Source organism: Carcharhinus amblyrhynchos, chromosome 16, assembly GCF_965287045.1.
Source record: "Carcharhinus amblyrhynchos chromosome 16, sCarAmb.v2.hapA, whole genome shotgun sequence".
In the NCBI taxonomy this organism is placed as follows: Eukaryota; Metazoa; Chordata; class Chondrichthyes; order Carcharhiniformes; family Carcharhinidae; genus Carcharhinus; species Carcharhinus amblyrhynchos.
In genome coordinates this window covers 9,512,784-9,525,321 of record NC_137339.1, presented here as the reverse complement: position 1 = coordinate 9,525,321, position 12,538 = coordinate 9,512,784, and the positions used below count along the sequence as shown (strand labels likewise).

Genomic DNA, 12,538 nt, shown 5'->3' with positions numbered 1-12,538 from the left:
CTGACCACAACCAGCTGTTTGTCACCAACACCCCTCCTAACCCTTCCACTGTCTTCACACTTTCAGACTGCTTTGATTTGATGTGATTTTTGATTAGATTTATTATTGTTACATGTATTAACATACAGTGAAAAGTATTGTTTCTTGTGTGCTATGTACGCAAAGCATATTGTTCATAGAGAAGGAAAAGAGAGAATACAGAATGTAGTGTTACAGTCATAGCTAGGGTACAGAGAAAGATCAGCTTAATGCGAGGTAGGTCCATTCAAAAGTCTGACAGCAGCAGGGAAGAAGCTGTCCTTGAATCAGTTGGTACGTGACCTCAGACTTTTGTATCTGTTTTCCAATGGAAGAAGGTGGAAGAGAGAATGTCCGGGGTGCGTCGGGTCCTTAATTATGCTGGCTGCTTTTCCAAGGCAGGAAGTGTAGGCAGAGTCAATGGATGGGAGGCTGGTTTTTGTGATGGATGGGGCTTTATTCACAATCCTCTTTATAGTCTTGAGCAGAGCAGGAGCTGTACCAAACTGTGATAGAACCAGAAAGAATGCTTTCTATGGGGCATCTGTAAAAGTTGGTGAGAGTTATAGTTGACATGCCAAATTTCCTTAGTCTTCTGAGAAAGTAGAGACATCAGTGGACTTTTTTAACTATAGTGTCAGCATGGGGGGACCAGGACAGGTTGTTGGTGATCTGAACACCTAAAAACTTGAAGCTCTCGACCATTTCTACTTGGTCCCCATTAATGTAGACAGGAGCATGTCCTCCACTATATCCAACATCCATTGCTAAATGAGCAGAAATGTTGTCCAATTAAGCATTGTGAAGACTGATGCTGTTCTTTTAAGCCCCCAGGATAAATTCAGTTCTCCAGCAACTAACTCCTCTCCCTCTCCTAGCAACTGACGAGATTACACTAAACTGTTCGCAGCTTTGGCATCATTTTTGTCCCTGAGGCGAACTTCCAACCAGATATCTCCGCTATCATGAAGACTGTTTATATTCACTTCTGCGACATCGCATGACTGCATCCACACTTCAGCTTATCTATTACTGAAACCCTCATTCACGTTTTTGCTACTCATAGGCTTAGCTATTCCCATTCTAATCTCTGTCAACATGAGGTCCCATGTGAGCAAGGACACTCTGCTCCCATGTCCTTGTTCATACCAAACCCAGTTCACCCATCACCCCCGTATTTACTGACTTACATTTGCAACAAGTTGAGTAACATTTGAATTTTAATATTCTCGTCCTTGTTTTCAAACCCCTCTGTGACCTTACCGTGTAGTTTCTTCCAGCGTCCTAACCTTCTGAGATATCTGCTGTTCCCGAATAGCTTCCTTCTGCACTGTAATGAATAATGATAATAATAAGGAAATGATGAAGATGATAGGTGAGGGAAAGGCAGTGGATACATGGACTTCCGTAAAGTCTTTGATAACGTACCTCATGGTAGACTGGTATGAAAGGTGAAGTCACACAGGATCAGAAGAGAGCTGGCGAGATGGATACGGAACTGGCTTGGCCATAGAAGACAGAGGGTAGCAGTAGAGGGGTGCTTTCCTGAATGGAAGGCTGTGACTGGCGATGTTCCACAAGCTTCAGTTCTGGGACCTTTGTTGTTTGTAGTAGGTACAAATGATTTGGAGAAAGTTGTAGCTGGTCTGATTAGTAAGTTTGCAGACCACGCAAAAATTGGTGGAGTTATGAAGGGTGAAGAGGATTGTCAGAGGATAAGCAAGATATAGACCGGTTGGAGACTTGGGCGGGGAAATGACAGATGGAGTTTAATCCGAACAAATGTGAGGTGATGCATTTTAGAAGGTCCAATACATGTAGGAATTATACAGTAAATGGTAGAATCCTTAGATGTATTGACAGGCAGAGAGGTCTGGGCTTACAGGTCCACCAATCACTGAAAGTGGAAAAAAGTAGTCAAGAAGGCCTGTGGCATGCTTGCCTTCATCGGTCGGGGCATTGAGTTTAAAAGTTGGCAGGTTACACTGCAGCTGTACAGAACCTTAGTTAGGCCTCATTTGGAATATTGTGTACAATTCTGGTCACCACACTACCAGAGGGATGTGGATGCTTTGGAGAGTGTACAGGAGAGGTTTACCAGGATGTTGCCTGGTCTGGAGGGTATTAGCCATGAGGAGAGGTTGGAGAAATTCAGTTTGTTCTCACTGGAACAACGGAGGTTGAGTGGTGACCTGACAGACAAGATTGAGTGGCATGGAACGGAGTGGATAGCCAGATGCTCTTTCCCAGGGTAGAAAAGTCAAGTACCAGGGGACATAGGTTTAAGGTGTGTGGAGAAAAGTTTAGAGGAGATGTGCGAGGCAATTTTTTTTTTACACAGAGGGTGGTAAATGTCTGGAGAGCGCTGCCCGGGGAGGTGGTAGGAGCAGGTACAATAAACGGCATTTAAGGGGCAATGAAACAAATACATGAATAGGACGGGAATGGAAGGATACAGACTCTGTAAGTGAATACAATTTTAGATTAGTTAGGGCATCATGATCGGCACAGGCTTGGAGGGCCGAAGGGTCTGTTACTGTGCTGTGCTTTTCTTTATCTTTGTGGTGATTGTACGATTCAAGTTCAGGTCTAACCAGTGACTTAGAGAGCTCCAGCAATACCATGCTTTTGTAAGTTGAATGATTGCAATTTGTTTTGGTCCAGTTCCTCATGGGAGTGAGTCATGCTGGAAAACTGCTTGCAGTAGGGTTAGTGGGGAGCGCGCTCAGTATTGTCTGCTCTGGTTTAATGTCAAGTAGTGACGTTGGCAGAAATCCAGCCTGCGATTTCTGTGCCTCTTGCTGTTTTCTGCTTCTGAAGCGCAGTATGAGATTTGCAACGATTTTACCTGTGTCCTGCTGAATGTTGAGAAAGACGTGAAGTTCTCTGCAGAGGGCTGAAATTGATGGCTGTAACCTGGCCCACTGATCCGGAGTTAACCTTAATGAGGAGTGGCTAAAGACCCTCTAGGAAAGTATTTGTTTCAACTAGATTTTGGTGCCGCTGTCATGTTAGTGGACTCAAGGTCACTTTGGTTGAGGTGCTTGCGAGAGCGCAGGCTCGAGTGCCGTTTACACCGAACTACCATCAGGGATTTGTGCACTGACACGGCAGCAGAAAAATTCCTCTGGATGCTGGAAATCTGAAATGAAAACAGTCAGCAGTTCAGGCTGTATCTGGGGAGAGAGAAACTGGGAACCGCGGTGTTTCTATGGTTGACTGGCAGCTCTCGAGGGTGGACCTCCACCTAGTGAGGGGCAGAAGTCCCTCTCTGCGCTTGTTCATAGAACCCCTACAGTGCAGAAGGAGGCCATTCAGCCCATCGAGTCTGCACCGACCACAATCCCACCCAGGCTCTATTCCCGTAATCCCACACATTTACCCTAGCTAATCCCCCTGTCACTCGGGTCAGTTTAGCATCCACCTAATCCACACTTCTTTGGGAGGAAACCGGACCACCCGGAGAAAAGCCACGCAGACACGGGGAGAATGTGCAAACTCCACACAGACAGTGACCCGAGGCCAAAATCGAACGCAGGTCCCTGACACTCTGAGGTAGCAGTGCTAACCACTGTGCCACCGTGTCAACCATTTAAGGGCACGGGCAGTGTTATCGCTGTGAGTGGCCTTTTAATTTTTTATAATTCAGTTTGGAACCAATTTTTATAATAGTTGGAGCATGCATGTGTGGGAGGGGGTGAGTCGGGGGGGGTGCGGGGGGGAGGGTGGGGGATGGTTTGATGGTGAGAAAACGCCCCTACAAAAATTCAGCTCATCTTCTCGGAAATGGTGACCATGAAGGGATTGGTGTTGGCCTAATGCTATTATCAATAGACCATGGATTCGGAAACTCAGCTAATGTTCTGGGAATCCGGGTTCGAATCCTGCCACGGCAGATGATGGAATCTGAATTCAATAAAAAATATCTGGAATTAAGAATCTACTGATGACCATGACAATATGTTGTTGATTGACAATCAACCATTGTTGATTATCAGAAAAACCCATCTGGTTCACTGGTGCCCTTTAGGGAAGGAAATCTGCCATCCTTATCTGGTCTGGCCTACATGTGACTCCAGAGCCACAGCAATGTGGTTGACTCTTAACTGCCCTCAGGCAACCTGGGGGGGCAATAAATGCTGGCCAGCCAGCGACGCCCACGTCCCACAAGTGAATATAAAAACTATCATCGATTGTTGCCAAAACCAATTGGGTTCGTAAATGTTCTCTAGGGAAGGGCACTTAGGAATGGGCAGCAAAGTGGTTATGACTTTAAACAGCTAAATGGCACAGTGGTTAACACTGCTGCCTCAGGGAGCCAGGTTTGATTCCAGTTTGGGTCACTGTCTGTGTGGAGTTTGCACATTCTCCCCGTGTCTGCATGGGATTCCTCCGGATGCTGCAGTTTCCTCCCACAGTCCAAAGATGTGTGGGTTAGGCAGATAGTCGTGATGTGGAGATGCCGGCGTTGGACTGGGGTAAACACACTGTTTACACACTGGGGCAAACCCCGAAAGCTTGTGAGTTTACTATCAAATAAATTGGTTGGACTTTAACCTGGTGTTGTGAGACTTCTTACTGTGTTAGGCAGATGGTGTCAGGGCGACTAGCTAGGGTAAATGCATGGAGTTATGGGGATAGGGCCGGGGTGGGATTGTGGTCGGTGCAGACTCGATGAGCCAAATGTCCTCCTTCTGCACAGTAGGGATTCAATGATTCTATGTTGTTGTTAAGTGACAGATCACCCAGAGGCATTTAAAGAATTAACAGTAACTCTGTCACTAACTCCAATGACAAAAGCAAATGATATGCCTGCGTTTTACATTATAGCTCAGTCTTTTGTCTCTGATTTGAAACCTGAGGCTAGATTGCAGACAGGAGAATTGATAATTTGGTCTGAGTATCTATAAATTAGTCTATTAAAATTTCTAGAAATGGCCCCATGATTGTGTGGGCTGTGCAGATTTGTTGCTGTTGATTTCCTGTAGCTCTCTGCAGTTCAGTACTCTCTCTGCAACTGCGTTAGGTAAAAGAGTCAGAATGTACCTTTCGGATGATTGACCAGGTTGCTGATGAGAATACTGACAAATAACCCTTTCGAACAGACTCTCCCAGGAGCGAGAGCTGCAGTGATCTTCGCTCCTGGGTGCTGCTGCTGTTGTTGTTGTTCTGGTTTTCTTTATATAATTTCGTCAGTCTGGTGGTGTGAGCATTTCACTGGACGAAAGCCTGAAATGAAATTGGAAAATGCTGGAAGCACAGCAGGCAGTGGAGAGAGAAACACAATTAGTGCCTCTGGTCTGTGATCTTTCATTAGAACAATTGTGGTGACAAGCCATTGATTGGAAACATTTTAACTCTGTTCCTTGCGAACTGCTGCTGGCCTGGTACATGTTTCCAGCATTTTCTATCTTGTTTTTAGATTTCCAGCATCCGTGGTATTTTGTTTTCGTTTGAACAGACAGCCTTGTAAATCATAGGGAAGACTAGTGTAGGAACTAATTTTTTTAATTTCGTGGGGCATTGCTGGCTGGATCAGCATTTATTGACCATCCCCAGTCGCCCGAGGGCAGTTGAGAGTCACCCACATTGCTGTGGCTCTGGAGTCACATGTAGGTCAGACCAGGTAAGGACAGCATATTTCCTTCTCTAAAGGACATTAGTGAACCAGATGGGTTTTTCCGACAATCGACAATGGTCATCAGTAGATTCTTAATTCCAGATTTTTTTTTCCCTGAATTCAAATTCCACCATCTGCTGTGGCGGGATTCGAACCCAAGTCCCCAGAACGTTAGCTGAGTTTCTGGGTTAGTAGTCTAGTGATAATGCCACTAGGCTATAGCCTCTCCCTTGATAATAACAGTACACGCGTGGTGTTGGCAGTTTGGAGTGTACAGTGTTGGTGAGGGATGGGTGAAAGGAAAATTGCAGCAAATGTTTGGGGTGGCACAGTGGTTAGCACTGTTGCCTCACGGCGCCAGGGACCCGGGTTCAATTCCAGCCTCAGGTCATTGCCTGAGTTTGCACATTCTCTCTGTGTCTGGGTGGGTTTCCTCCCACAGTCCAAAATGTGCTGGTTCAGCTGATTGGCCATGCTAGTGTTAGGGGACTGGCAGGCTAAGTATGTGGGGTGATGGATATAGGGCCTGGGTGGGATTGTGGTCATTGCAGATTTGATGGGCCGAATGGCCTCCTGCACTGTAGGATTCGAAGATTTTATGAAATGTTCATGCTATAATGAATTAGTTGCAGTACCACGTCCATCAGTTAACTTACTATTCCACCAACTCACTGCTGCTTTAGATGCTTTGGGACTCGCATCCTGTCTCTGTGTCTGTTGCTTTGATTCCATATGAAGTACTGAGTGAATATTAAACTCACAAGTATGTAGTGCCTTTTTTATAATCTTGAGACTTGCAAAAGCACTTGCGAAACACCCAGATAAATACTTTCATTTAGTCCTTTATTGCAAAGGGGTTGGAGTGTAAAGATAGGGAGGTTGTGTTACAATTGGGGTTTTGGTGAGGCCACGCCTGGAACACTGTACGGTTTTGGTCCCCTCTCCTAAAAGAGGATATGGTAACATTATCCTTTGGAGTTTTATCAGGCTAATTCCAGGGATAAATCACAGAATCCCTACAATGCAGAAGGAGACCATTCGGCCCATCAAGCCTGCATCGACCAACAATTCCCATAAACCCCACGTATTGACCCTGCTAATCCCCCTGATGCTAAGGGGCAATTTAGCATGGCCAGTCAACCTAACCCGCACATCTTTGGACTGTGGGAAGAAACTGGAGCGCCCGGAGGAAATTCATGCAGACACAGGGAGAGAATGTGCAAACTCCACACAGACAGTGATGCAATGCCAGAATTGAACCCAGGTCCCTAGTGCTGTGAGGCAACAGTTCTAATCACTGTGTCGCTATGCCTCCCTGGGTGAGAGGGTTGTCCCATCAAGAGAGACTAAATAGTCTGGGTCTGTATTGCTTGGAGTTTAGAAGAGTGAGGGGTGACCTTATTCAAGCCTATCGGATTCTGAGGGGGCGTGACAGGGTAAATGGTGAGATGTTTTCACTAGTGGAAGAGTCATGAACGAGGGGACAGAGCTACAAGATAAAGGAACGAAGATTTAAAACTGAGCTGTGTAGAATCTACTTCTCGCAAGAGGGTGGTGAAACTCTGGAATTCTCTGCCCCAAAGGGTGGTGGAGGCTGGATCAACTGAAATATTTAAAGTGGAGATGGAGAAATATTTGATAGATCGAGGAATAGAGGGCAAAGGGGAAGTGGCAGAGAAAAGGAGCTGAGGTCAACATAGGGAAGGCAATGGGTCTCGTGGTATTATCACCAGACAGTAAATCCAGAAACTCGGCTAAAGTTCTGGAGACCCGGGTTAAAATCCCACCACAGCAGAGGGTGGATGTGAATTCAGTGAAAAATATCTGGAATTAAGAATCTATTGATGACCATGAAACCATTGTCGATTGTCGAAAAAATCCATTTGATTCACTAATGTCCCTTTAGGGAAGGAAATCAGCCATCCTTACCTGGTCTGGCTTACGTGCGACTCCAGAGCCACACAGCAATGTGGTTGACTCTCAACTGCCCTTTGAACAAGGGCAACTAGGGGGTGGGCAATAAATGCTGGCCAGGCAGTGACATCCATGCCCCACGGATCAATAGGAAGAATATCAGCCGCGATTGTATTGAATGGCGGGGCAGGCGTGAAGGAACTGTGGCTCATTCCTGCTTCTATTTCTTGTGTTCAAAGTGTAGTGACTGTTGTGTTATGGGAAACCTGGTAGCCAAACATCGCACAGCAAGATCCCACAAAAGCCAATGTCATGACCATTTTATTGATGTTGAGTGAGAAATAAATATAGACCAGGAGACTGTCCAGGAAAATGGATTGTGCATCTTGGAGATCATTGATTGGCATGGTTTCATTTTCCAAACATTAACCGACTTTCTGTGTTTTCTCCCACTCCCTAAACTACTGCCCCCTTTAGGAGGAGCTGGAAACAAACTTGGAGCTGATCCAGACCTACCGGCTCCACATCGCTCAGGATATCAACCAAGAAAACCTGCACCTCTTTGTCAACTCCTACAACAGGTAGAGAGAGGCGGCTTTACGATGGGACGTTCAGTCTGCTCTCTGTGGGGTCTGGAGCCACGCTCCGGTTTCTGAACAAGTGCATGAAAATATTTACACTGTGGTCACCCGCAACCGATTGCAGGCGTCAGTGTTAACCCTCGCTATGCTGAATAACCAGTTCCCTTTCAGAGAGGACAGTACTTTAGGCAGATTTTTCCTGGTGTCACAGACAGCTGGTGAGCCAAGCAGATCCGACAGATCCAGGGCATTCGCTCGATTTTTTTGCAGAGGAAAGGACAGTGGTGTGGAAGCTGTTCCTCTCTCTGGGCTATGGAATCATAGAATCCTACAGTGCAGAAAAGGGCCATTCAGCCCATCCTATCTGCACTGACCACAATCCCACCCAGGCCCTATCCCCATAACCCCATGCATTTACTCTTGCTAGTCCCCCGACATCAAGGGACAATTTAGCACGGCCAATCTATTTCATCAGCGTATCTTTCAGACTGTGGGAGGAAACCGGAGCACCCGGAGGAAACCCACGCAGACATGGGGAGAATGTGCAAACTCCACACGGACACAGTAAGAAGTCTCACAACACCAGGTTAAAGTCCAATAGATTTATTTGGCAGCACGGGCTTTCGGAGCGCTGCTCCTTCATCAGGTGAGTGGAGAGTTGGGTTCACAAATAGCCATTTACCACTCATATATGTTCTGAAAGCTCGTGCCACCAAATAAATCTGTTGAACATTAACCTGGTGTTGTGAGACTCCTTACTGTGTCCACCCCAGTCCAACGCCGGCATCTCCATATCATGTCCACGCAGACAGTCATCCAAGCTGGGAACTGAACACTAGCCCCTGGCACTGTGAGGTAGCAGTGCTGTGCCACCCTGACCTATGACCCCACCTGGGAGAACTAAATGCTGGCCGGAAACACCCAGAGACTGATGGTGCAGGGGGGGTCTCCCCCTGAGTAATGGTGACGTTCTCGCCTGTTCTACTCAATTGCTGAGGCATTGTCCGCAACCCCATGTTTTTATTCACAATGTAATGATGGAGTTGGGAGAGGGGCTTCAGAACATTGCTCCACAGAGCCACTGCAGCTATACGGTGACATCGAACGGGGAAATGTTGACCTAGCAGTTTACAAAGGTAATGGTCTAGTGGTGTTACTGCGAGACTGTTACTCCGAAAACTAAGCTAGTGATCAGGGGACCTGGATTCGAATCCCGCCACGGCAGGTGATGGCATTTCAATTATATTTTTAAAAAATTTGGAATCAAGAAGCTACTAATGACCGTTGTCAGTTGTCGGAAAAACCCATGTGGTTCACTAATGGCCTTTAGGGAAGGAAATCTGCTGCCCTTACCTGGTCTGGCCTACATGTGACAGCAATGTGTTAGACTCTTAACTGCCCTTAGTTGGGTCAGTCACTACAAAGTCAAGGGCAACTAGGGATAGTTGGTAGGGTGACACAATGTGCCCCAGGGTCACAGGTTTGATTCCTGGCTTGGGTCACTGTCTGTGTGGAGTTTGCACATTCTCCCCGTGTCTGCGTGGGCTTCCTCCGAGTGCTCCGGTTTCCTCCCACAGTCCAAAGGTGTGCAGGTTAGGTGGATTGGCCATGCTAAATTGTCCCTTAGTGTTAGTGAGATTAGCAGACTAAATATAAGGGGTCATGGAGATAGGGCTTGGGTGGGACTGTTATTGGTGCAGGCTCGATGGGCTGCACTGTTTAAAGTTTAAATTATTTATTGTTATTTAAAGCTGCAATGAAGTGACTCTGAAAATCCCCAAGTTGCCGCACTCCGGCGCCTGTTCGGGTACGCTGAAGGAGAATTTAACACGGCCAATGCACCTAACCAGCATGTCTTTCGGGAGGAAACTGGAGCACTTGGAGGAAACCCACGCAGACACGGGGAGAACATACAGACTCCACACTGACAGTGACCTAAGCTGGCAATTGAACCCAGGTCCCTGGGTGCTGTGAGGCAGCAGTGCTAACCACTGTGCTGCCCTGGAGGGATTCTATAATAAATACTGACCAGCCAGTAATGCCTATGTCCCACGAATGAATAAAAAAAAATTAAAACAGACAGCGTGACCAAACACTGTGACGAGAGGAAATAGGGTTTGTGAGCAGGAATGTAAGTCCATGTGAATTTCTGGATCAAAGTGTTGACTTGTGTAACAACTTACACGCATCTTTATTTTTCCTTTTACAGCCGTAGAGATCTGGAGATTGAACGACCCATTATTGGCGTCAATGAAGCGACTGTTAAAACCCTGCAGTGAGTAATTGTTTCAATTAAAGTTACTGGTTTGAGGGGGAGGCACTTATTGTGCACATATACAGAGAGACTTACTGCCGCTGGGTTACAGAGTTCTGAGGTGCCCATTTGTAATGTCTCACTTTGTGAGTAAACCTTAACAGGATAAAGATTGACTTCATAAACAATTAGCAGATGAGTGGCAGTGAAAGCTCCTGTTCCGGCTTGTGAGAAAGCCTGTTTACCTTGCGTTGTACTTTCAAAGAATGTAGTCAATTTCTAAGATAATCCAGAATGCTTGCTGAGTTTAAAACATGGCCAAGTTGGCTTTGAAGCTTAGAGTTAGTTACAGAGGCAGAAATATCTTCAAATGAAGTCTTTCAACCGAAGACAAAAGATCCCACTCCTTCGTAATGATGATCTGATCAGCCTGGATTTACGAATAGGAAATCCTGTTTGACGAACTCGATGAAGCTTTTTGAAGATGTCACTGACAACATTAGTAATGCAGAGTCGATGGATATCACTGTACCAACTACCCCTAGTTGCCTTTGACTTTGTAGTTGGATTTTAAAGAAGCTTTTGATAAAGTTCCCCGCAGGAGGTTATTAAGCAAATCTGAAATATATCTGGGATAAGAGGCAATGCACTGTTGTGGATTGAGGATTGGCCAACAGGCAAAAAAATATAGCCTGTTTGGGCAGGGATAGATGGGTCATTCTTACATTGATAGGCCATGGCTGGTGGGGTGCTGTGAGGACCAGTACTCGGGGCCCCAGCTGTTCACGACACCTATCAATGACTTGGATGCGGGGATCAAATGTAATATTTCCAAGTTCACGGGTGACACAGAGCTAGGCAGGAATGTTGTGAGGAAGATATAAAGTGGCGACAGAAGGACTTAGACAGATTTAGTGAATGGGCAAGAACATGGCAGATGGAATATAATGTGGAAAAATGTGAGCGAATCCATTTTGGTGGAAGAAGCAGATGTGCAGATTGTTTCTCAACTGGTGAAAAATTAGTAAGTGCAGATGTACAAAGGAATCTGGCTACCAAGGGCTCGCCTGCAGGCTAGCTATTACAAAGATTAATGAAATGTCAGCCTTTATCGCAAGAGGGTTTGAGTATAGGAGTAATGAAGACTTGCTTCAATTGTATACCAGCTTGGTTAGGCCTCACCTGGAGTACCATGTGCAATTTTGGTCCCCTTACCTCAGAGAGGATATTACTGTCACAGGGGGAGTGCAACAGAGTTTCACCTGACTTGTTCCAGGGATGGTGGCACTGTCTTATGAAGGGAGATTGGGCAAACTGGGCCTGCAGTCTCCCGAGTTTCAAAGAACGAGAGGTGATCTCATTGGAACCTACAAAACATTTGAAGGGTAGATACAGGGAAGATGCGTCCATTGGTTGGCAAGGCTAAAGCCATGGGCACAATTTCAAAATAAGGGGGACGGAGACGAGAAGAAATTTCTTTACGCAGAGGTTTTTGAACCATTGGAATTCTCGACTCTGGAGGGCTGTGGAAGCGTGGGTGGAATTTTCCCATCGTAGCGGGCGGAACACGGACTTTGGGCAGGATTTTCTGGTCTTGGATTGAGTGTAGCCAGAGTGTGGCTGGAAAATCCCACCCACTGTGTATGTTTGAAACAAAGATTGATAGAGTTCCGATTAACAATAAAGGGTTATAGGGAAAGGGGGTGTAAAAGACTTTCAAATGTTCAGTTAACGATTGTATTAAATGGTGGTACAGTCACGAAGGACTGAATGGCCTCCTCCTGTTCCTATGTATCCATAGTGTCCTTTGTCTGACGTTTCAGAGACATTATTGGAATATAAATTATTATTGTTTGTGGGGGGTGGGGAAGCGAGATCTGTAGCATTAGCAGCATTTCTCAATCTCCCCTTTAAGGAGCATCTATAGCAATACAAGTCATTATGAAACAGAGCTGATAGATTCACGGGCTAACAGCTGTACTTAGGAAAGAAATTCCATAGATCAGATTGCAATGCGAAGCGACAGCAGTGTGTGCATTGTTTTCTGTTTGCCAAGGATTGCTGCTTCATGTTTATGTGATAACACTCTGCTGCATTCACATCTTTGGCAGCACCACAGATTTCCAAACTGCATGATCTGAGGCTAACATT

At 45.9% G+C, this 12,538-nt stretch overlaps 1 protein-coding gene across 3 annotated transcripts in view; it reads left to right on the top strand.

Moving 5' to 3' along the window:
• Positions 1–12,538, top strand: part of LOC145353823 (protein NDRG3-like) — a 100,555-nt gene that overhangs the window by 62,092 nt on the left and 25,925 nt on the right. For all 3 annotated transcript variants that reach the window (XM_080204665.1, XM_080204664.1, XM_080204666.1), the window contains exons 10-11: positions 8,030–8,133; positions 10,343–10,408. In XM_080204665.1, the coding sequence (XP_080060791.1) occupies positions 8,030–8,133; positions 10,343–10,408 (170 nt within the window). The remainder of the gene's footprint in view (positions 1–8,029; positions 8,134–10,342; positions 10,409–12,538) is intronic.